The following is a 27,092-nucleotide window of genomic DNA, read 5'->3' on the forward strand; positions in this document are numbered from 1 at the left end:
TCTGGGGACTTTTTCTCTGTTTCTTTTTCTGGAGGCTTCTTTTCTTTTTCCGGGGTGGTGTCTGGTAAGAGGAGGGTCCCGCCACTGGAGAAGTTCTCCTTGCGGACCTGGTGTTTTTCTTCTTCTTGGAGCTTCGTTTGAATTTTTTCTTGGGGAGAACTTTGGGGGCATTAGGATCCCATCTTAAGAGAGAGCGAATGATGATCCCTCCTAGAGTACGCTCCCTCCAGGTTTCAAAATGATTTGTTTTTTGGTTTGAGTGTCGATACGGGGATCGGCCAGTTGGGTCAAAGCGACTTTGTTTCGATCAAAAAAGCGTTTGGTTTGATGAGGAATCTGAATGATCCCTTGCAGTAATTGACGTGCCGTCACCGTGAACCATCGTAAGACTTCTTTGAGACTAGCTTCTAAGACACGAGCTCGTGTTTGTGGATTTTTTTCTAGACTGATGTCATACAAGGCACGAATCAATTTGACGGGAAGATGCGACTGAAGGGACGTCATGTTCACACTGTGTGTGAGACAGACGAAAAGGGTCTGAGGTTTTTATAGATTTTTTTGTGGAGTGAAATTAAGTCGAGGACGGAGACGTGTACAGGACAGGCCCTCCGTCTTGGCACCAGTCGTGAAACAAGTGGGTACGAAATCGCAAATCATCGGGGGTCGTAGGTTTCAAATCGACGAGTAAATATGCGTGTTGAGTTTGAGTGGCATCGTCGTACGCCTGAGTCAGCCAAGGCGTTCCTAACTGTTTGGCTAAGACTTGCACTTGCGATTTATCTCGAGGGTTTTTAAACAAGACCACGTAATGCGCATTGAGACTGATGGTGCGATGGGTTTTACTTTGTTGAAACAAAGTTTGGGTGATGTAAACGACACTGGCATTACAGTGATGCCCTTTGCGTGTGAACCACAGTTTAATTTCTTCTTCATCTTCTCCTAACATGTCGTCGAAAATGACCAAATGGGTTTGACGGGAGTCAGAGACGATGCCGTCGTCTTCTTTAGGAATGCCTTCCACAAACACGATGGAATCGCCTTGACTTTCTCGCAAGAAGCTGTACGCCAATTGCCACTCTTTGTAACACCACACGATGCGTTGAGGTGGCCGATCGATCAAATGATGTTTATGTTCGATCAAACGTTTGACGAATTCGGTTTTGCCTGAACCGCTAGGTCCAGCAATGAGCATGTTAAAGGGATGGCGAAGATACAAAGCCTCCCAACTGGCACGATCTAAGTGTTCGTCGATGACTTTGACAGTAGAGGAAGAGGGAGCAGAGACAGCAGCGGTAGTCATAGTGTTAGGCATGTCACTTGTGACACGAAAACAAACAAGACGAGAGTTTATATACTTTTTTCAGAACACGTTTATTGAATGTTTTAAACATGAACACGAAAGACAAAAATACATAAAAGCCAAAGACTGAAGTACAACGATAAAAGGCACATGATAACCATCAACGTGGAATAAACACAAGTGTCTGTACAACATGTTTTGGGTAATGTTCTGACCAGTTCTATAGGGGGTAAGGTCACTTAAGTGTCCTCCCGGAATGACTTTTCAGGCCTGTCCACGACAATCCTGTCCTGGGTGACCGGTTCTTCTGGTACCGTCACTAACACTGGTTGAAAAGTAACTTTTTTCCTTGAACAACTCTCGTGCATACTGGGCCACTTCTTGGGTCCAAGCCTCAAAACCCCCTTTTTTCCAGTCACGGAGATCTGTCCAGTGGGGGTGTAAGTCACAAGCTACACACACATCGTCATACCCGTCTTGGGTACTAAAAGTTGACGAATCTTTTTTTCCCGTAAAGGTCGAGAAGTATCCAGATGAAAACGCAAGGCTTTGAGGAAAAGGAGTCTTTCGTGACCATTTAAGGCCATTGGGGTGGTAAGTACTGATCGTAAAGAGTCCACAAAGAATCGGCTGGTAAACGAAATCCCAGAAAACAAGTCACTAAGACACACACCACTTGTCGACCCAAATTGAATGGATACAGTTCTTGTAATAATCGATGGTAATGATCCACGGTTTGAATATGGTCATTGAGTTCCTTCCACGGAATCTGTTCAATTACATGCGACATAAGTCGTGGCATGGCAGCCTGTTTTTATAGTCTCTTTGTTTCGGAAACAATACTCATACTTTCTGGCCAGAGATCTTCGTTCTTCAGTAGGGAATCTAAATCTTGCATACTGTAACCTAAACTTCAGAGTTTGTTTAGGAGTTTCCTCTTCCACTAAATAGATTCCACGTAAAATATGTTGGTAATCCTTTAACTTGTCTTCCTCAATGTGTTGCACTAGGTGAATCTCGAAGTAACCAAAATGATGAACACGTGGATCATCGGGGCCCTGGAAGTATTGAACAAGGTCTGACCACTGAAACAATTTCTGACGAATCAGTTCTCTTATACCATTCAGGTACCAGTGGTTCAAACATCGGTGACGTAACGGATGCAACTGTTCCTTACGTTTGAATTGTATTTTGACCAGCTCTCGGTAAATGCGTTCTCTCAACTCCACAGGCAAAGCACGAATGTTCTCTTGTAAAGTATCCATGAATAGGTCAGTCAGTACAATTCACAGTCTTCTCCTAGAGCAAAAGGTAATCCACATAGTGAATAATTTCTGACCACTGCCATTCAGGGTAACGTCCAAGAATGTCACTGAATTCTTTTGATGCAAACGGTCTAGAGTAATATAATAGGACGAATGCACTCTTGACCCAAAGAAATCTAACACACTGGTTGACTTTTTTCACTTTCCTCTTGTGAATTTCTGGGCACAAAAGTTCTACAGTGACCCATTGAGATTTCACTCTGGCAAGTCCCTGCCAAACTTCTTTGTAAATCTTCTCTTGCAGTTCTTTAGGTAATGATTCAATATTGTTTTTGAAATGAAGTTTAAATACTGGTCTCGGTGATGTCCAACATTTGACTCCTAGCCAATCTGGTTTCATCTTCTTCGTCAACGACATGGTAAGTTACTTCAATGTCTCGGTCCCACTAAGGGTAAGTAATGACAATTCGGTGACCAACGAGCATGTTCTAGGTAGACCGAATCTTGTGGTTCCCAGTGGTGAAGCGACACACCGCAACTGAAGCACTTGACTTTATCTCCTTCGCCCAAGTAGAACAATCCGGCTCGGGCTAATTCTTCGGGGGTCGGTCCTCCCAGATACTTAGGCCATTTTCCTTTGAACGATTGAAGACGATTTTCAAAGTCGCAGTATTCCGACAAACGCACAGGAAACGAATATTCGTCTTTCACAGGTTCGTTTCGATGAGGGTTGGGTGACATGGACAGGAGTTTGCTCAGGGCTGGATGACATCCGTAGGGAGGTAGACGTGAAGGTGAACATCCACCTTTAAAACGAAACCCAGTAAAATGTCCAAGAGGACGAGCGGCATCGCTTTCGCATCCTTGAATTTTGGCACGCACAGCATCACTTTCGATGATAGGGGTAGTGAGAACAAAGTTCCCATGATACTTTACGGCATCGCTAAGGTCACAACGTACAGCATCGTACCCATCGCAAGGCTCACAATCGCATTCCACTTCAGAAGCCCCACACTTGAATTGTGCCTTTCTAAACTTGTTTTGTGTTTCTCTGAAAGTATTCATCTTGTTCGCTTGGTCTTGGTAGTCACAATGAACTATCGATCTTGCCTAGGGTTCCTTTTTATATACAGACCAATACCGACGTGTCCATACGGTAAGGTGAAATGATTGGGAAGTCGCACTCGCTTCTGGTACACGATTTGATAGACTTTTTCCAAGGGTCGACTGACGATGTGGTGAGTGGGTAAACGTACAATCTTGTTCGGTTGATAGGTGGTCACTTTAAAGTGTCGATCTTTTCCAGACTGCAAGGCTTCTTTCAGTACCCCAAAGTTGACCACTCGACTGGTACGATAATTCAGAGTCAATCCTTTCAATTTGCACTGCGTGTGCACTTCTCCTTGTTTGTCCCGGTATTCGTAACCGTAATTTTTAGGACCAACACTGACGAAACTTAGAATCTTGTCGTCGGGATGCTCGTCTGTCCAGGCTCCTAAACGGTCTCCTTCGATGTCAGGCTGCTGTTGACTCGGGTGATGCATGTAAATGCAACTGTCCGTGTCAAAGTACAGGACGCGTTCCCCTAACAGTTCTAAAGCTTCGTACAATTTTAAGCGAGCATGGGCTGTCACGTAAGCCGCAATGATGACATTTCCAAAGGGGTCGTCTTGTACAAAGTCCAGATCTTCTTCGTAATTGACCAAGATCAAATCCTCGCGAACGACGTCCACGTGTTTCATGTATTTGGTTTTGTCGTGAATCATCTGGAAGTAGCGGGAAGGTTCTGTCAAATATTCCGTCTTGGGTAAACACGGTCGTTGTGCCATTTTACCCCACAAGCATTTTAACATCACTTTGGCAAACGATCGCCTGCATTCGTTTTTCTCGATGTGATCTAAAGTGATGCCTTCTTGTTCATAGTATATCTCTTTGAATGGTTTTTCGTCTTCGGGAGTGTGACACCAGGAAAGATAGCCGTTGGCTTCTTGCTTCAGTTTCAAAAAGGCATCCACGTAGTCGGCGAAAATGCCTTTCTGCGTGGGGTCACCCTTGTGGTATTGTTGTGTCTTGGGAAAGTGACAAATTTCGTACACTTCTAACAGTTGGTATCCCATGTCCAGAGCTTTTAACAATTCTACGCTGACCCAGGTTCCCGTCAAGGCCCGTTCTTCCTGGGTGTGCTGACAAGGTTGGTCTTGGTTGCACGTTTCGGCACAAGTACGGCACAAAGGAAACATCAGTTTGCCTTGACAATGGTGAGGTAAGACGGGATGGTACAAGTCCGTGGGAGGCAAAACTCTGCACTTGATCAAACCTTCGTATTGTCGAATGTTTTTCAGGTCGATGTGTTCCGTGAACAATTGTGGGTGCCCTGCAGGAAAGTGACAATATTTGCACACGTAGGGATACAGCGAACACACGTCCAAGTATTTGATTTCTTCTCCTTTCTCTTCGTCGGCTTGGTACAGCAAACAGGTGGCATTGGTCCTTCCTCCGTACAAACTATCCCTCGGGTTCAGGGGGTCCACGAACTGGTAACTTTCCACGAGGCGTTTAAATTCGGGATCGGCTTTCAAACGGTGATCGTACTCGTGTTCCCACATTTCCACCACTTGGTATCCTTGCTGTTCTAACTTTAGGCGTCGCTGACAAGTGTCCTGGTACAAGTCTTCCATGGTTCGTTGTAAAAACTGATTTTTAGTGTCGCGGTCAGGGTAACAGACGGGACATCCGTGAAATAAGCAACCGTTAAACTAGTACACAATCTTGGAGTTTTCTAAATCCCAGCCATCGACCGAATGCGTTCCGATGGTCTTTACACCTCCTCCGTTGCGGGCATGCTGAATCCATTTGTCTTCCTTGTCGCACAAGTATTGTAACCAGCGTAGGGCTTTGACCGAGTATTGGCGTTTGACATAGTTGGTCGTTTGAGGACGGATGACAGCCACGGTGTTTTCAGGCATGAATCGTTGCCTGTACACTAAGGAACACGCTTTGGCAATGGTGCAAGCTTCTTTCAAAGGATCGACCCCTCCGTGTTCCATGAACAGTTCTCGAAATTTTACACAGCATCGCCGTAAAATGTCCACGTCGGAATGACAATACTTTAACATTTCTTCCTGAAAGTCGAAAGGGTCCGAGGCGTGAGCCTGGCACCAAGCGTAGAAAGCTTCTCGTTGATCGGTACGCATGTTGTCGGGGTCGTAATAGTGAGCATCAGGTAAATGGGGTAGAACGGCGTGTTGATTGGCTTCCGTATTGAAAAAGTGTGGAAAATAACCTTTAGCCATTTCTGTCATTCCAAACGTTTTAGGCATTCGACTCAAAGGCATGGCCAAGTAACTCATCGAATCTTTAAACTGTACTTGTCCCACTTGCATGAAAATGATTTTGGCGCCGTTCACAGTGACTTTAGGACGCTCGGTGCCATGTTCCGTATAGTATCTGAGAAGAAACTGCCCATCGTATCCGGAGAAATTGTGAGCCATCACCGTGGCATGACGATGACAATCTCCGTAATGTTCGATGTCCTCTTGGCTCCACGTCTTGTCGATGGGGTCTAAGACCCATTGGGGGAAATCGGCTAGCGTGTTCGGTCCTCGAAAGATTTTTTTACGCCCTCCAGGAATCTTGCTGCAGTGAGGGCAATGACTGAAGATAGGTTCTTGAATGCACTTCTCGCACGCTCGATGAGCCACGCAGAAATTAGGAATGTGAATGCCGGTCTCTTGCATGCATTAGAAATCGAAAAAGATGAAATTGCCTTTCTTCTTGTGTCCATCCTCTTTCTCTGGTGGGGGTTGGTATTTTTGCACGTAGCATTCGTGTTCCAAGTCCACGATGTGGTGACAAATGTGACATTTTTTCGTTCCTGAACATACGTGTCCCTTGGCACTATTGGTACATAGGCCTTGTCTACACGTGGGGTACAATCTCAGGAGAAGACAAGCGCATTTCTTCTGTGAACCTTGCGTCTTGAAATGCTGTTGGTAACAAGCAGGGCTGACAAACGTGCGCAGACAAGTGAAACAATGCACTGGTTTTTGCCCTTCGCTCTGACAGGGTGGAGAGGCCAAACATCCTGAGCATTTCGATCCGCAATGCTTGTGTTGCTCTCGATTGCTATAGCCATAGTCACATTTCTCACAGTAATAACTGTATCCCAGGAATGCAGTGATACTGGTAATGGTATCGAAATGGTCATCGTGATAATAGACATGAATGTATTTTCCGTCCTTAAAGTCTTTCCCTCAAAACAACAGAGGTCCGTGCACTTCTTGAGGGTGCACTTTCAAGGTGTAGAATGGAGCTAGGACATCTTGCAATGTTTGCATTTCAGGAATGCCGCAGGGTGTGTCTTTGGACAGGCCGGCTTGTTGTAACAGGAGTTCTGCTTCACTTCGTTGTTTGGCTCGGTTCGATTTTCGAATGTTCTCCCAGTCTCTTTTCCATTCTGCCGTGTCGTTCTTGTAGGCATAGGTTCGTTCCACCACGATGGCTTGGGCTAAACACATCTGGTCTTGAGAATTGTGAATTTTGACGAGACTCGTTTTGGTGCTGCGAAGGTCGTTAACCAATAAAACCTTATTGCGTTGTCCGGTCCCTTGAGGAGGAGAGACGTGGGTCATGTCGAGTGTGGCTTTTCCATCGGTGATGTCAAACTGATCATTGGATTGTTGCACGTGTTGAATCTTGTCCATGACTTTGGAAGCGGTCAATTCTGCAGGGGTGATAAACTCGATCCAAACAGGGGATTTCAAACCGTCGTGTTGTATGGAGAGTCTCAAGCGATCGTCTTCTTTGGGTTGACATTGTCGCTTGAGTGTGGTGAGCAAAGAATCCCACACCCCAGTGATGAACCCTTCTGCTTTCTCTAACGGTACTTCAGACTTGAAATCTTTAAACTTCACCGTGTACTTGTAAGCCGTGGTTCTAAATTTTCTAGAGGAGCGCTTTTCCGTCTCTCGAATGGAAAAGTACTTTTTAGGGTTGACTAAGGGTAGTGAACTTTGTTTAGAGGGTTCGGATTCTGGTTCACTCATGTCCTGTTCAAAATCACTGGCATGAATTTGTGCCAAGACTTCAGCCCTGGTACGAGGCGATAGATCACATTTCTCCCTCTTACTTTCTTCTTCTTTCTTCTCAAATGAATTGGATCGTTTCATCTTGAGTGAAAAATGTCAAATGACTCAAATTTAAACAGCATGGACTAATTTATAGTCATGGCAAACCAGCGTATATAAAAGGGTGTGTGTCTTGTCCTTTCACTATTCATTTCACTCTCTAACCGAGCACAACGATGGAAGAGACTACCCAGATGGAACGTTTTATCAGAGCTTTGCGAGGGGTCATTAGAAAATTCTCTTCAGACTAGCCGACGGACTACTCTCCTTCCTTTCGAGATAAAAGTGAAGATACTTGCTATATCTGTCAGAAGAAAGGGCATTGGTCTTCAGAGTGTCCAGACCGTCAAAAAAGAAAAACAGGGGTTAAAAGAGACAAAAGTCAAGATACCTGTTATTATTGTCAAGAAAAAGGACATTGGTCTCCAGATTGCCAAAAAAAAAAAAAAAGAAAGAAGAGGAGTCAGAAGAAAAGAGGGATTCTTCAGAAGAAGAGAGGGATTCTTCAGAGGAAGAAAGCAGCCAGGTGAAGAAAAGAAACAGGAGAAGAAAAGAAGAAAGGAAGAAAGTGAGGAGAAAGAGGAGGAGGAAAAGACTGACGGTGAAGAAATTTAAAAAACAGAGAGAGTAAAAAAGAAACAGAAGAAGTGAATGTACTTTTTAAAGTGCTCTGTTGTGAATTGTGAATTTGGATTGTAACTATTGAGAAAAGAATAAATTAGGTATAAAAAAGGTAAGTGTCTTTGGGTTTTGATTTTAAAATAAGAACGTACACTCACGCACTCATATACACGTACTATAGGGTAAAATGGTTATTTTTTTTTTAATTATTGGCAATTGAAAGTGTATCTCTTTTCGAGAAACGAGGGTGGCCCTGAAAAGGGCCTTTGGTTAATGGTGTAGGGGTGAGTTTAAGCAATCAACTTTAACTGCCTTAAGCCTTTGCCACTTCCAAGGCCTACTTCTGGACTGCGTACTGTTGATGATGATGATGATTGGGTTGAAATCACTAAGGGTGGTACGGTAGGCTTAGTCACAGGCTTGACGTGTTTAGCTCGGAAAGGTCGTATTCTCTTCGGTCGTAATAAAGAAGTCTGATACATTTGTTTCAGACTTCTTAACTCCGCTAAAATGTCCAACAGTACCGTGACCGTTTGATTTTCACCCTCTTGTTTCTTTGCTGCTACTTCTTGTTGTTGTTGTTTTTTTCTTACCTCTTCTTCTTGCTGCTGTTGCTGTAGGAGAAAAGCTTGTTCCGCTTCCTTTTGTCGTTGTATAAATTTCTCCAGTTCTTCTTTCTGTCTCTGTCTAAAATTCTCCACTTGCGGTAATGAAGAGGGAGACGAAGGTTCCGGAACAAATTCTTGCGAGGTAAGAAAATCCAGAAAATCCCAATTTACCTCTTCTGAAAGTAAGTCCGGGTTCCCTTGGGTGGTCTCCACTACTGGTGCACCCCAGTTGATCGTTTTCTGAGTTTCCGTCATGTTGAAAAACTGTCGCATGGATTGACTACACACAGGCGCTAGCGAATCTATATTGACCACGTGACGTCACAGACTGCTCTCTTCGGATTGGACGTGGGCTTACTGAATTTTGTAACGCGTGTTTGGATTGGTCAATGAACTCAATCCGTTTCAATCCTTCCTCTACCTATAAATAAGCGCAGTTCACTGCATTGATTCACCTGTTCTCGGGGCCTCAAGATGTGGACCGATGTGCAATCTTCTACGCTTGTGTCTTCAATGATGTTCCGGACGGACATACCCATGTATGTCCGGTCCAAGGGGACAGTTGTCCACAGGCCAGACACCAGTCTGTGGATACGTAGGATCTACGTAGAAAGACAAGGATGCCTCAAAAGAGTCCTGATTTACGGTCCTACAGTGAGACGTAGCCTAAGGACAAGGAGAAGACCAATGCGGTGCCCTTTATGTTAATGGATACATTAACATAAACCCAAAGGCCCTTTTCAGGGCCACTCACATTTCTCGAAAAGAGATTGACTTTCAATTGCCTACCCTTTTTATCTTTTTATTTTTTTTAAAAAAATTCCATGTTAAATTCCCCTTGTCCCTAGACAGACACAAACTATAGTTCCATGTTCCATTCCCCTTGTCCCTAGACGGACCCACACTCTATTCCCATGTTAAATTTCCCTTGTCCCTAGAGTGCCGCGACAATATTTCCCATGTTAAATTCTCCTTGTCCCTAGAGTGCCGCGACAATATTTCCCATGTTAAATTTACATAGTCCCCAGAGTGCCGGGACCCTGTTTTTAATGGTAAGTCCCACTGTCCCTAGATCGCCCCTATTTACTACTTATATATAAATGTACCGACAACATTTTAAAGCATCATCTACTGCCTTCTTTTGTGTTGGAAATATGTATCCTTTTTTAATTTAATAGAGAACATGAAACCCGAGTCTTGTAGCAAACGTAACAATTTGTAACTACATAATGTATGTTTAACTTTAAGCGATTTTTAATGATTTAATGTATGTTATTGAAGCATACTTTGTAGCCGTCTGGAACATGTCCTTCCAACAGGTAATCCAGATCCGTCAGACTTGGGCCGCAATAATCCTCTATACCACAAGTGTCACACAGCCGAAATTTCAGAACTTGACCATTTAAACCGCATTGGACCTGGTATTGTCGATACTTAAGGAAAGTTTAGAATATGTTTCAATTAATCAAGGATACATAATGTCCTGCAGAAATGGCTAATATATTAGGAATGGTTTCAGATTTATTTCCGATGCACATATTATGATTTTAGCATCTCGAATTCATATATGTAAAGAATGGAGTTTAAACTAGGTACTATTGATTATCAAATACAACTATATAATTTACAAAATCAACATTTTGTACTTGAGAAACAAGTTTAAATATCAAGATAATATTCCCCTGACGTGTATATAACCGTATCACAGTATGTATTACAAAACCATTGAGTACATCAACTAGTTGGATGTCAGTCACTATTAACCCAATCCCCATCCAACCGATTACACCACCTAAAATGCTAAAGAAATAATTCCATCATAAAAATGGGAAAAATCTATCCACATTTATCATTAAAAATGTCTTAGAAATGTATAAAATGTATTTCGTGTGTTCACCTAAATATACCACTCAATTTTCTCTGAAATATTAACACCGTTGACATTTGTCATTGCTCGAGAACATATGACACAAAGTACACCAGATATTAAGATGTTTAAATATTTTTAAAACAAATTGCTTCTGGGCAAACGTATGGGGAAAATTCTATTCTACATTCATGATGGTACTGATTTTTGGAAGTTGGTAAATTATGTGAACTCCAATCAGTTCGGTTCAATTAAGTCTGTGTTATCAACCGATAATGTTATTGCTGAGATAGGTCCAGGAGTATCTAAATTTTAACATTCAGTACTTTATCATGTTTCTATCTTTGATATTAAAATAATTAAAGAAGAAACGGGTACACTACAAAATTTTAAGATAAACCTAAGATATGCTTTGCCGTTGAATAACATCGGAAATCAAGTTTGAAAACTTGCGAGGACAAATTAGAAATGTGAGCCATTTCTAAGACAATGGATTGAAAAACAATATTGGAAATGAAACGTGAAGTGATTTATTTTTTATTAATATAACAAATATTTAATGTGAAAGAGCTATCCTTATGTATTAAACATTTTTAGTTTTGGATATATTGACTGCTGAGCGGAACGGATGGTATACAAGTTATAAATTAAGTGAAAGTCGTCATCAGAGCGTAGAATATTAAATGAAGTTCGGCAATCGATATTGGTAATATCACATCAAAACATTTAGTCGAGTAGTTTTTTTCTTTCCTTAATGTGGAATTTTACTTTGACTTGAGAAGGAAAATTATATTACTGTTTATATTTTGCGTGCGAATAACAGAAAGCAAAGCAGAACATGCAATGAGTATGACCTCTGCACAATCGTTTGACAAAGTATTTAAAAATCATCACGGTTTAGTTGGCACCCTCATGTTCAATAACGTTATCAAACATATTCGTAAAAACATTAGACCTGTTGTGTTCACTTTACTGATTTGAAATCTAAATATTTGAGCTGAAAACAGCATGTATTACCATATAGGGCAATATACTGAATAACATGCCTACTGCTGAATATAGTTCCTCCGTTTGAAACTAAAACTGATTCGTTCTTCTAATATACAGAATGTACATTAAATCAAAGAAAGTAACCTTACCACAGTTGTGAGGCTGCTGGCCGCGCTACCAGTGTTACTTTGACTGGTGATCCGATCATTGAAGATGGAGTTGATGGTGTTAAAGAAACTTGACTTCCCTGCTCCAACTGGACCGATCATCAAAATCCTTGCCTCAGGAACATTTACTTTGGGAGGGATACTGAAATTTGCTATCTTTGTCATCAAAGTTTTTCGGTTCTGGAGGTAAATTGATACATGACGCATTAGGATGATATTCTAGCATACAAAACGGTGTGAACCTGCATGTATGATGATGTTGTCAGCAATATGAATAAGAGAATTTGACTAAGACTCTTAATTATCGTTTCAAATTCAATAGAAACAGAACAAATACAATTAATGGGACAATTCGCTTAAAATGGATTACATAATATTTATAGTCTGACCACATTTGTATTATTTTTGATTATAGTCTTGGCGTTTTTATTTGTCATGCACTATTTATCGTAAATACCCGAATCATTATTGACAATTGATTTTAGTATGACAAAGCTCTTTGAATCACACACACACACACACACACACACACACACACACACACACACATATATATATATATATATATATATATATATATATATATATATATATATATATATATATATATATATATATAAAACATCGACCCCTTAATTCCTTTTGCTTGATTTCGATAGATCTGGTTCAATTGGTAATAAAATGCAAAGTCCCATGACATAAACTAATACTTATAAACAGACTGAATCAGGGCATATCGGTTGGGAGCGGGGATTATGAAACGAATGATTCTAGTCAGAGCTAGATCAGCAATTTTTCTGATTAGCATAATTCAAGATTTCATTGCACCGCATTAGAGTCAATAATTAACTCTATGGAACAAACGCATGACATTTATTTGTTTCAAAACAATTACCTTTTCGTTAAAATCAGGCGCATCTCTCCAAGCTCTAGCACTAACAGATGAATTTTTCTTCACCAAAAAGTTATCTGCAAAATCAATTATCTGGTCTAGGGCAACTATTGCCAATTGGCTTATTTTGTCATTTAAAACAATTTCATTCTCGTAGTTTTTGATGGGGTGTACAGTATTGATCGTCATTCCAAGCATCTCGGCTACATCGCTCACAGCCGCTTTGACCTTCGGGCACCGAAACACATCGGTAAGATCATCCTTAACTGTATTCGAGAGTTCGTCAACTTTAGTCAAGAGGACGACCTTTGGAATTTCTGCCAAAATAAAGCACACGCTAATTGTATCTGAATGCAAGCTGATTGTTAATTTATAACTTATATCCAGTGGCCTGTATTAAATACAATCTGCTCTAATCAGACTGTGCCTATAAAGAAGAAAGTGGCACTAGAAAGGACACATAGCAATATAATTGAGAAGAAAGGAGTAAATGTGACAATCTGGGCATTGATATAATGAGACAACACACTCTAAGGAAAGGAGGAAATATAACTAGTTCGGTGATATGCTTACCGTGAGATACGTCACATGGCGGTGTTCAAACTAAGGCTCTGAACCTTCTGAAGAATGTCGTTTTGCATATTTTAGATCCTATGACCTGGACTTTCTCTACACTTTGGTTTATGATATTGTAGTGCATTTGTATGCCTTATGCAAAGGTTGGTATATCGTACCTTTATAACTTTCTTTTTATGATAACAATTCACATTTAATTAAAAAGATGGGGGTTGGCGATATTTGTCTAAGATGTCTCATCATATGTGCCACCTTACTTTGTTTACTCATTTCCCCGTTCAAACCAGGCTTGTTCTCGATCAATGGTTGTTACCGAGTTCCAAGTTACGTTATGGCCAAATCAAATATTGTGGATGTAGCGAGATACTTCGGATGAGCTTGAACGTGGTTTGAAATGTTCATTAAATCTCTTTTTCATTGTCAATTCCGTGTCCACGATATAGTGGTGATTGCACTGACTTTCACCATGTGCGTTACACTTAATGTGTTATGAGACTTATCATTTGGTTCTTGTTGTTTTAGGGTTTAACGCCATTTATTCAGCAAAAGATACATGGCGGCCATCATTAATGGTGGAGGAAGAACTTGTGGAAAACCCCGGAAACAACCACCGACCCACGAGAAGCTACTGGCAAGTTTTCTCACATACCAACGTTGGCCCAATCCAAGACTTCAACCTCCGCAGATAGTGGTGAGAGGGCAGTGATATTTAACAGTGAGCACTTTAGACCACTCGGCAACTCTGGACCCCGACTTTGGGTGACCTAACATCTGTCTTAGGGTTCGATACGGTTTAAAACACATATTAATTTTGTGTCGCTGGAAAACGCCCTTCAAGTATAGGGAATTATCCGGAATTCGATGAACCTGATGTAATCTTTGTTGAACAGGACATAACGGTTTACATACATACATACATACATACATACATACACACATGCATGCATGCATGCATGCATGCATACATACATACACACACACACACACATACATACATACCATACATACATACATACATACACACACACATACATACATACATACATACATACATACATACATACATACATACATACATACATGCATACATACATACATACATACATACATACATACATACATACATACATGCATACATACATACATCATACATCATACATACATACATACATTTTAGGAAGACATTTAAATGCATCATCGTACGGGTCATATTATGAACATGGTTTTTAGTCATTTGAAGGACTTGAATCTAACATCTGACGAAAGGTGTTTGCTAAAGTCATAGGTATATAATTGAAAATAAAAAAATGCTTATCTTTCCCTAAACCAGACGATTAAACAATATTCGCTGTTGTGGATTATGATACAACTGACATTATTCAAATAATTAAACAAACTTAACCTAGGTTGCAAAGAGTTGGACAATAATAGGCATCTTCCAAATATCAAAGTACCAATTTAAAGTAGTAGGAAGGTACGCTTTGCATGATGTTAAATATAAAATATGACACTAGTTATATTTATATATCAACCAAACTCTTGGTATTCAGAACACGTTCTGCTTCAACTGACCGTCGGCACCCATGTGTATATATATATATATATATATATATATATATATATATATATATATATATATATATATATATATATATATATATATATAATACAAATCATGTGACGAATAACATTTATTTCAAGTGACTGGATAAAGCAAGGGATCAAGATTGTAATCGATTGATTAAGATAATTGTAATACTCTGACATCTGAACAGTGCAAGACTAGTATCTAGCTAGCCTAAGCACTTTCAACTCTTAATGAGTCTTTTTCAAAGGCAAATACAAAACATAGACAAGACATGTTTTCTTTTCAATAATTCTCTAACTTTGCTTATTAGTCACCCGATAGCCTATAATTACAACTATAACAATGAAATATCCGGGATATACTTTGCTCGTACATAAATTAACATAAAATAACAGATGTCGCTATGGCTCATCGATTTATAGGTCAATTTGCAAAGACAACGGTTTTTCTGTTTTATCTGTTTGTCTTTTCTATGTTTTTATTTGCCTTTGAAAAAGATTAATTAAGAGTCGAAAGCCCTTAGGCTAGTTAGATACTAGTTTTGCACTGTTCGTAGTCAGTTTATTACACACACACACACACACACACACATATCGGAAGGTATTTATACCCCTTTTGTTTAGTTTACGCTGAACTTTCTGTAATTGATTCAGAATCTTAGATCCAAGAACATGAAGCGAGCTTGCATCTAAAACAAATACCACACAGTGAGCCTGATCTATTAGTCCGGGCCGCATATTGAATCCTGCAATTTTGTGATCAACGGTGACAGATGAAACCTGCGCAAAGGGTGTAAAAAAGATGCATATATATATATATATATATATATATATATATATATATATATATATATATATATATAATTCTCAAGATTCGTGAACTAGCAAATACATTAGTCTACACTGAGTACAATTTTTGTCATATAATTGCATAATCGCGAAATTATGGCGTGTAATGTGACTCTCTTATGGTTGTGAGCGATATTGTGTTCCAGCGTTTGCAAGAAGACAAGAAGAGGGTTTCCTGAAATACGATCATTAGATTGAAAGCAAAATATAAAACTTTATAAACATCCATGCCAGACAAACAAGATAAACATTTGTCCTTACGTCCGTATTCCCATCTTTGGAGCATAGGCATTTTCAAAAAAGGAAAAAATAATAATTTCTAAATTGTTTATTTTATATGTTAAATGTTCTGATTAATAGTGAAGCAATCACAGTATACAGATGAATCCAAACGAAAACTACATGCCTGTTGAATATGACTTATTAGGAAGCACGTTTCCGACACGTTACCAAATCTTTTCGAATACAGTATTGAATTACCATGTTTTAAAAACTGTACAGATAAATCATAAACATTATTGTCCATGTTTATCCCATATTTCTTTTCAACCATAAATTTATCTTTGATTCTCACCTAAGTTTCAGAATATTTTTCAAACGTAGCCATATATGAAACTGGTGACCAATATGTGCCTATTGCTATTATAAATTCGTCAAGGTCAATAATGTTGTCTACTAGTTTATACATCCATCTACCTACCGTCATGCTTTCGGGTCTGTCATAATTTAGATTTACTTTATTAAAATGAGACATAACCAGTTTCAATACTTTTTAAGGCTTCTGTCTTTCCTGTTAATTTAACTATTCGTTCAGAGATAATGTTGTTTCTAATGAGTTTCATTGACATATTAGAGTAGATATTATATATTCACAGTCTTCAATTTTAATATTGTGGATGATTTATCCAATTGTTATCCACACTTTTGTTTCCAACGTAAAGCTACAAACTGTACTGTTAAAGACATATCTACGAAATGTGTTAGACGCGCCAGACAAGTGGTGTTGGGTGTTACATTTTCGGTTTACATATCTTTAGTGTCCACATTTTAATGTCCTACATCCTATCTTTCCTTTCCCCCATTGAGCATTCGAAGATGTACACTTTAGTGTTTGGATCTCTATCACATATATAATGATATTACAAATTCTTCAGCGTCAGTAAGATTGTCAACGTGTCTATCATTACATGCACCTTCAGTCAGGCTTAAGAGTGTGACTAGTAAATTGAATTTATATTTTTCTATTGAGACATAGAAAATGTTAATGTTTTAAAGGTTTGTGTATGTCTTGTCAGTCTAATCATTCTTTAAGTAGCGCGACTTTCTGTTGTAAAAATGGTCCAGCAGATTTCATAACACCCCAGTGAAAGTGCATTTGCACTAAATATTCATAGTTTATATCTGCCGTTTGCTTTCTGAAAAGTCTTTTTCAGTTTCATATCTTTATTTGTTTCCCGTCATCTGTTCAGCTGTCAGTCCACTTAACACAGCAAGGCAGAGAGGAGATAAAGGTAACTTTGAGATTCAACGTGTTAGCTTATTTATATGATCTTAAATGACGGGTAACTGAAGAGAATTACAAAACGCTATAATGCTAAAAATTATAGAAAATATGTGTTAATTTTTGCTTTCTGTCTCTTGCAGTGTTCGTCCAAATACCTGGCATCCATCGGGCAGGTTCCCATCTATTAAATACATTATATTCTGCTCACTGGGCCCAAAATCATCCTGTAACCCAGGCGTATCACATAGGCGGAATCTTAAACAACCATGCTTTCTTTCTGATTGAATCTGGTGTTGCCTGTACTATAAAGACACAGATCACAAATTACTTCTAGACTGGGTTAAATTTCGAATAGTTAAACTTTGCAAGAATAATAAACAGTTTCAAATTTATTTTCTTCTTTAAAATTTTATTGTTTTTTTTGTGTGTGTTAAAGTTTGCTCCTTATGGATTACTCATAATTCTGCTAGGAAATAAGCAACAATTAAGGGTTAAACTGTCATACGCAATATCAGTCCCTCAACCACTCCACGGCCCAATAATGTCAAGGACATGAGGACGATCAGCTAGTAAGATATACGTATTAAGTATAAACATTATATCTCGAGTTAAAGCAGCAAGGTGTTTGTATCGAAGATGTTACACAATAGAAGAAAACATATTCGTGTATAAACCGCCTAACCCATTAACGAGGAAAACAAGATGAAACAAAGTACACGTTAAGGGAAGCAGAACCGATCAATCGCATGGCTTGGGCCTCATGTAATAGATTGTGTTGCAAAATCAAATGCATATCCTTTAATCTCCATTTCACGAGCCATTATGTATTGTTTGAATCAGAAGATGTCTTTCTCCTGCCACTACTAAACATCATATGATTAGTTTGGACTTTAAGAAGGAAGGTCCAAAACTGAGGTCAACAGATTACGTGCGACTTCAGTTACTAAACAAACTGTGTTGACACAAGACCCAGTTACAAAATAATTGACACGAGAGAAACTTTACCACTGTTGTTAGGCTGCTGTAACATTTCCCGCTGTTAGTTTGATTGGTGATCCTATCATTGAAAATCGAGCTGATGGTGTTGACAAAGCTGGACTTTCCTGCTCCAACTGGTCCAATTATTAGAATTCTTGCCTCTGGAACGTTCAAAGCAGGATGTGGGCTGTACTTTTCTATTTTGTCCCTCAATCTATCCAGCTATTGTGAAGTAATATATATATATATATATATATATATATATATATATATATATATATATATATATATATATATATATATGTGTGTGTGTGTGTATGTGTGTGTTCAAAACGGCATCACGTGACCGTTGTCAGTGGTTAATATTTTCTCTTAAAGAATTGGAAAAAAGTATTTAATATTGATCTACTTTGAAATGTTATTTTAAACAAACAACAATAGTCAATGTAATGGACTTTACGAGACAGGTGCATATGCATGGAACATGCTGTATTTTTCATCAAATTAATCTAAAAAGAACTATTATTCTCTTCTTGAATGCCTATAATTGATTTAAAAACAATAAGTTATCTTCTAAATTTTGTTTCAATGCTATGTCTCACCTGTTTTGCCGGTAAGTAATCAAAATTCTATAATCGCCATGATAGTAATAAATGAAGATTATGGCAACAGCATTTTATTGTAGGTAATAAGATAAGTGAAAAAATTAAAAGCATTATGTATAATGACTATACATGTAACATTGCATAGAAATCGTTGTTATATGTAAATTAAAACATAAAAGCAATAATGCATAAAAAGTACTTGTCGGTTACTTTGATGTATGTGTACCTTGTGCCTGAACTGATTTTAAACGTTAATGCACATATAAAATTGTTATGATTTAGTATGCAATATTGCATGTGATCACTATGATCTACTCTTGATAATAGTTAATAGTATGTGCCAGGACGTAATTCGATAGGATTGGTCAGCGGACATGTGCAGTTCTGCACAGGTGATACTTAGCATGTCGATCTACTTGCACGAACGAGTTTCTGCCTGCACTGCCAAAGTAATTCATAATCCGGATACATCTAACTTCAGTATTTTTGAAAACTATTATACATGTATTCCTACAAATGTTTGCTGCTAACATTCAATATAAAACATTTCATACCTTGGGTTTTGTGTGGAAAACAGACCGATCAAACCTACAGATTGGATATATACGTGTGTATATTGTTTGTTGGCAATTTAGTACAATTCTGGTCCAATAGTGTCGAAAAAACATTAAGTATATACTGCCTAGTGTCTGTGGATTAACACCATACAATTCATGTCAGCTTTCAAAGGAAAGCCAAAGAAGCAGTTAAGATTAATTATTTGAAGGAAATCATTTTGTTTGTTTGTTTAAAGCTGTTTATTTTATATGTTTCTTTTAATTATCTATACTCCCCCCCCCCAACTACTCAGGCAAATAAATAAAATATAGTATAATGATGCCCTTAATAAAACGTAATTCCATTTGGAACAGCGTATACCGTCGTGCTGCGGACACATTTCCCAGTTCTGATCTCTTCCTCAATTTAGCTAATGTAGACAATCCAACAGTGTCGGACACAATACTGTTTCATTTGGTATTCCGGTCTTTAGATATGAAATATTAATATGACCAGGGAATGTATGATCAATTTGTGAGACTCTTGTAAAATGTACTACAATCTAACAAGCAAGTATACCACCAAATGGCATGTGTTTGCTGCATAAATCTCGAGAAACATCTCCTGTGTATTATGTCGAGGGCAATGTAGGTGTCAAGATATTGAAAGTAATCATGCAGATACATTGTCAAACAACCCAGATTGATATACCTTGTAGTAGGTGATTTTAAAGCTAGCTCGGTTTCAAATCCTTTGCATTATGTATCCGGTCATAAGTTCAGTCGTGTATTTGGTGCAACACACCCTAAGTCAGTGATAATTTTGGTGTACCTCAAAACAGTATTGGTACCAAACGCAATATATTTAACCTTCATCTCTAAAATTTTCATGTAAATATTCAGAACATTTATTCAATTTTAAGCAATCTGATGACAAAGGTAGTGACGTTACCTTCATTTCTTCAGTGTGTATGACATATTGGGACATGTAATATAAATTACTGTTTTTCATTCTATTGTCAATTAAAATATAGAAATGTTGCAGAAATAGGACACGCGTTCTCGGTTCTCGCTATCTAATGATGACGAAGATAATGGTGGAGACGATAATGAAGAATACAATTTGTATAGAGACTGGATACTGTTTTAACGGAATTTAATCTGAAAGAAAACATTTGTGATAATTATGTTTTGAGGCTGTTCAGGTTTAGAGATTTACATCAGCAGCAGCGATAACTAATAGGAAGCAAAATAATAAGGGTATGTTTAGGAAATATGATAAAATATGTAATTACGTAACAATAACCACTACTCGTGTTACTGGATCTCAGGAGTTGGATTGTTTTACAAATTTACTTGCTGTAGATGGCGAAACTACTTTATGTGTTCAGGAAGAGAGCAAACATGAATTGAATCATAGCATTTATGAAATTTAATCAGACAATTACTAGAGAAGAAATTAAACAAAATATTAAAACCATTGCTGCCGAAAACACTAGCAGATAAGATAGCATGGGAATTTACATGTTTAAAGAAACTTGCATGAATATGTAATACTTTTTAACGATTTTGTTTGATGAGATGTTTGAGTACAGAATAACTCCATAAGAACGTTGTTAGACTTAAAAATGAATCATAATAAATCCACATTTTTACCTCGGAATCCGAAAATTCAAGTTCTCTCCAAGGTGAAATTCTAACAGGTAGTACAGGCATTGGTTCATTTAGAACAGCCTCTGTCTCTTTCATGGGTTCTGGAAAAAGTAATGATCTTAATCAGAATATTTATGTCAATTATAATCGTTCTTATATATATATATATATATATATATATATATATATATATATATATATATATATATATATATATATATATATATATATATATAATTCAGAGCGATTCAGTGAGTGTGAGAGAGTGAGACAGAGACACAAAGTGAGAGACACACACAAACAGCCACACAGAGAGATATTGGGGCTTTTTTTATCACACTTACTATAGGGACGAATTTACTTGTATTTATTAATCTAATTATAACATTTTTCAACTAAACCTTTAATAAGTTTATTCCTTTTTGGATACAGATCGATAGCATGTCGCAGAAGAAGTGTTGTTCCAACTGATTATGTAATGAAGCGATTTACTAAAGCAATATCATGATATATATATATATATATATATATATATATATATATATATATATATATATATATATATATATATATACATATATATATATATATATATATATATATATATATATATATATATATATATATATATATATATATATATATATGGACAATATACTTAATTTGATCAGCAATTAAGGGGTGTAAAAGCGTATATTTGGGATTTATCTAAATTGCTTTACTAATGTACTGTGTAAAATGCACAGAATCTTTCATCACTGACAGAAGCTCATTATTTGCACGCTAATTCAATGTTCAGTAAACAAAATGGTAATGTGCTTGAAAGCAATTAAGTAAATGAAGCCGTAAGAAGACACTACTCTCCAGCCTGATCTGTGTTTGTAACAAATTAAATCAGACACATACATATAGTTCTAGAATGCCTTGCAACACGACCTGACAATTTTACTTCAGGGAGGATTCAATAATTAAGTAGATGACTGCAACAGTTTCAGACATTATGTCTGATCAATATATTAAAAAGTTATTGTCATTCTTGTTTCTTATTTATAAAAAGTAAAGCGGGGTACAATTATGAAAATAATTAAAGTTGTATCTATCTTACAATACGCGGATGATAACCGAATCACTTAACTACGGAGAGATGAGATGAAGCTGGCAGTAATGTTATTTTAATTGTCAGTGTCTTTAGGATTATACACAAAATGTAGATCATGTTGACTTATTAAAAAGGTAATTAATGTTTCACTCGTTCCCCATGAAACTGGTCATGGTGACATTTAGCTCATCACGTAATTAATCATCTTTAGAATTGATGTCGTTAATCATCTTCTGTTTAACCTCTATTGATTTTCAAAATGTTATATCTATATATATATATATATATATATATATATATATATATATATATATATATATATATATATATATATATATTCAACTGTCGCCATAGATTTTGATTCAAGTTCGATTTAACCAAAGCTCTGAACGTTTAGCTGCTTATTCATGCGAACATTCTACATACATGTCGTGTCTGAGATCTTTACGACTAAGGTTCGAGGAACTTCTTTTGCTTTCTTACGGTTTGTAACTGATCCAAATACAGTCGATCAAATTGTTTGGGTACGTTCCAGTTAATCTTCCATTATCTTTCCCACGCATTAATCTTTGATTTTTCCTACGTCTTTTGTAGGTATTACTAAACATTGGATAATCTTTTGCATACTAAGTGGTATCAAAACCATTTATTCAAACTTGGTTCAGCCATTGCATCGTACAAAGATGACCATCTGGAGTAATGTACAAGAGCAACATGTCCTCGGTTTGATCTTGTAATAATAAAGCTCGATCATAAGAGGCTTCGACACATCTACCACTGAATAATCGAAATGGATTGGCTATGTCAACGTCAGCTTCAACTTTTTGATGTGGACAGCTACAAGTCCACCTTCAAAGCTCTCTGGCGAAATGGACCTTACTTAAACGCATTCCCAATCACAGATACAACTTCGGGTTAAGTACGTGGACTACATAGATCGTTTACGTCCAAAGATTTTGAACAAGTTTGGAGCATTTAATAAACTGCCGTCATCTTTCATCCCCCATACACACTGATACGGGGACGGCCAACTGCAAGACTCCACCATCACTTCTGGAGCTATTGCTTACTCGTAATGGACATGATGATGCAAGTCGGGGTATTCCAAGTCAAGTGCAAACAAATATATTTTGTATCTATATATATCCCCTTCTTGGCCATCCATACATGTTGGTGATGAAAAGATATATGTTGTAATTTTGAATGGATGGCTCTATCATAACGGTAGCTTGCCATCGAAATCCCGCCCCAGATTCCTCGTTCAAAACATGGATACTGATTAATGTCAGTGAGTAATTCCAACTCAACGTTGTTTCTATGCAAAAATGCATCCAAAGCTATTCTTGGGAAAACACAGTGCGCAAGATCGAGAATGTACACAGATGGCTGTATCACGAAATATATCAGTACGCAAATACAGATCATGATGTCATTAAGGTTTTACGTTCTAATACTAGCCAGATATTGTTTGCATGTGCGTAGTATTTAGAAGAAACACATTCACTAAGCACGATGAATGAAATACCTCGATGTGTGGTAACTGCATTTCGCCAAACTTGTGATAGTGGCTGATGCACTAGTATGGATAGATGCATTTCTAGTTATCAGTTTCAACATTTTAGGGTTACCGGTACCAGCTAGGTGGTTTTGAATCTATTGAACTCGCTTTCTAACATCATGTTACTGACGGCTTTGTCCAGCTGAAAATGAGAAACTGTGGCGAATCAATAAACTGCAGTTGTCCCTGTGTAAACATCATGTATTTGTACACGTTGTTCATCTTAACGCTTATCGGAGCATTGGACGCTATTGCTAATGATTGCATAATAAGTAGTCATCATGACTGTGCACGTTATGAAACACTGCTAGAACTTTGTTTGCACAAAATGGTGACTCTAGATTGTATGAGCTTTTAGCCGCTCCTTAATACGCACCAGTGGTATCAGAGTCAACTCAAACTTTCACTTCCACTGCTATCAGTCACACACTAACCATCACAGACACAGGAATGACAGACCCCATCAAACTCACGAGTGTAATCATTAGCCATTATCATGTTTGTCGACAAGGCAAGTTGTTGCCGTATCCATTGTGAATCCGAGCAATTCTAGAAGTTCTACTACCTAGTCCTTGCCACGGTATAAAATCGGTTGTTCATTTTGCAAGTATAATGTCACTACAGTGTAAAAATGCTAATGAGGCTTGTACTACAGCTTAAACTGAAGAAACCCTATATAACTATCTCTGGTCGTCTACCGAAATGTCAAATCACATGCGACACTTTCATTTTTCCGTCAATGGCAGTAAATATTAAACTATTGATCTCATGATTATGATTTGCAAACCATCTGTCATTAAGTTGCACCGGAAATTTATATTACCAAAATTGAGTTTGCATTGTTTGCAATTTTGAGGTTCAGCTGTATTATCGCTTGTTAAATGCCTCAAAAAAGAGAGCGCCCATCTGAAATATTCATTGTCATCATTTACCATGGTGGAATACACGCTGGCGCTGTGATGTAACTCAATCAGCGATAAATAAAGTTCTGGGATAAACGAAGGTGTAATATCAATAATCTAGAAAGTATCCATCCGTAACCTTCTCTGAAGTAATTTTCCAATTTATCGAGGCTTCTTGCATAACCTTCATTGATTTCAAAGTTTTTGGTGTCTTTATTAATCAGTGTAAACAGGCACCTCTATGAAACCATAGTTATGATGTTAAAGATGTTGTCAAGCCATATTTGTATACATTGCCAAGTAGTGTTATTTCCACACTGAGACAAATTTCATCCTTGATTATTGACGGCAATGTTGTCCGTGCCTTATTTATATGATTCTCGGAAGCATATTTCATTAAAGTTGTATAGTCCCTCTTCTTGGCTTGTATGCGCTTGGAATAACCGCACAATATTCGTGAAGATCAAGAGAGCGTATTTACAATTTCAATTCTGGATCTCTAATTGTGTACATACTCGACTGCATCAGCGTCGATAGTTACCGCGATGCGTCAGTGGTTTTGTTCATTGTCAACGATACATACAATTTCTGTTCGTTTTGGTCCGTGTGAGAACTTTAATATTTAGTCGTTCTGCTGTAGTTACAGTCCGATGCGGTTCGACAATAATACCTAATAACACAAGTATGTCAGCTGTTCTTATTGCTATTTTCATGTTACTGTTGCAATCGGCTGTGGCTGATCCTGAGGAAGTCGTTGCACAATTATCTGTTGCTCTTTTGCGAGCCATAATAAGTCAGTTATTCCAGCTGTTCCTATATTGCTTGGTATTTGTATGCAACGATTTTGCGCGAGTTGTCTTAATTGAATCACAGTTGGCATACTGATTTAAACGGAGAATAATTGTTTATTTGCAGAATTAGTAAATATTTTGAGTATGTTTACTCTAACAGGCCCAAAAATATCAGTCGCTTTGATCCTAACTATTATTTCATTTACATATATTTCTATATTGTTTCCAAAAGTACTGATGTAGGATGCTTCTTCTATCCTAGGTATTTTTTAATTTAGTTCAAATATGCGTCTTTTAAGTCTTTGCGTGCGCGTATGATAATGGTTGCAAATAGAGTCGCATAGTCGGCGAAGAAGTATACACGATTCGACTCTGATTCCACATTTAAGACATAGTCTAGCACCTCAGCCAACACGTAACGCGTTCAAATGTCATTGATGGCATTCGTAACGGCTATTTTTGCAGAAAAGTTCATATTTACTAAGACATACAACTCTGCATTAGTTGCGTCTTAATATATATATAGTCTTTAACTAAATTTTATACTGCGTCACTCTCTGGTCTTATTTTTATTAGGTATTTAAATGTTTTGGCAAGAAACTAAATGTTTTGGAAGCAAAGGATAGTACTCAAATTAATTCTCATAAAAAATACTTTTAAATGTGATTTTTAACTTTAAATGAAGCCCTGCTACATAAACAGGCTCATCTTTCCGATCTGGGATCTATAGACATCATTACCTCAAAGCCTAAATAAGTTCAAATTATCTGTAATCCACAACTATACAATAGCATACCATCACGTTTGAATAAATATCCAATTATCGCAAACGTTTCATGTCATTTATGAAAATAATCAATATTTCTTCAATCAATCAATCGCAAATTAATCACATGTTTTTCGGTTTCTCCTTAAGGCCGGTGAATTTATATTCCATTGAGATATTAATGCCATCATCAACTGTGATTATATTTTTGTTGTTGATGATTATCTAATATAAACAAATTCGATCAACTTCTGCTGCAAATTACTGTCAATAACAGCGTTTGTTGTAGAATAATCTAGTAATGCCTTTATTGGAATTCTTACCTCACGCTAATATTATTTTTAACATAAATACTGGAAACTTATATAAGTTGTTGTCATTCAAGGTCATTCATGGTACACTCCTGATTCTTCGTTTCAAATATATTTTTTTTACTGCAGAAATGCCTGCAAAAACACATTATCTGTCGTACAAAGCACGTTTTCTTTAAATCCGTGTAGCTTATATGAGCACGGGAAAGTGTGTCGTCGATAATTTGGAAAACAAATAAATTACTAAATACAACCTGATCGTATTACAAAAGATCTAAACCTAGGTTATATTCTAAAGCACATAAATGAAAAGATGGTATTCTACAACCCTCATAAGCTCAACATGCTAACAAATTCAGATGATATCACATCGATATGAGTTTTCTAAAAAGCTTGCCTATGTAGCACGTAATCGGGCCACATTATGCCGGTCTGTAATTTATGGATGTTACAAAATAGAGAACTGAGAGGTCAGCATATGATTACCATAATGATTTAACACATATGTGAGTTTATCAGTTTTCATCATGTTATTACTATC

General features: G+C 37.6%; 1 protein-coding gene across 2 annotated transcripts in view; it reads right to left on the reverse strand.

Annotated features, from left to right (window-relative positions):
• Positions 1 to 21,223, reverse strand: part of LOC149774456 (uncharacterized) — a 45,391-nt gene extending 24,168 nt beyond the window's left edge. For both annotated transcript variants that reach the window (XM_089945311.1, XM_089945310.1), the window contains exons 1-7: positions 21,128 to 21,223; positions 18,358 to 18,552; positions 17,508 to 17,654; positions 15,611 to 15,779; positions 12,840 to 13,153; positions 11,927 to 12,124; positions 10,207 to 10,353 (exon numbers count right to left, since the gene is read on the reverse strand). In XM_089945311.1, coding sequence (XP_089801437.1) covers positions 10,207 to 10,353; positions 11,927 to 12,124; positions 12,840 to 13,153; positions 15,611 to 15,779; positions 17,508 to 17,654; positions 18,358 to 18,552; positions 21,128 to 21,220 — 1,263 coding nt within the window. In that variant the 5' untranslated portion in view covers positions 21,221 to 21,223. The remainder of the gene's footprint in view (positions 1 to 10,206; positions 10,354 to 11,926; positions 12,125 to 12,839; positions 13,154 to 15,610; positions 15,780 to 17,507; positions 17,655 to 18,357; positions 18,553 to 21,127) is intronic.
• Positions 21,224 to 27,092: the final 5,869 nt, after the last annotated feature.

This window comes from Sinohyriopsis cumingii, unplaced genomic scaffold, assembly GCF_028554795.1.
Source record: "Sinohyriopsis cumingii isolate HCF-2022 unplaced genomic scaffold, ASM2855479v2 utg000229l, whole genome shotgun sequence".
NCBI lineage: Eukaryota > Metazoa > Mollusca > Bivalvia > Unionida > Unionidae > Sinohyriopsis > Sinohyriopsis cumingii.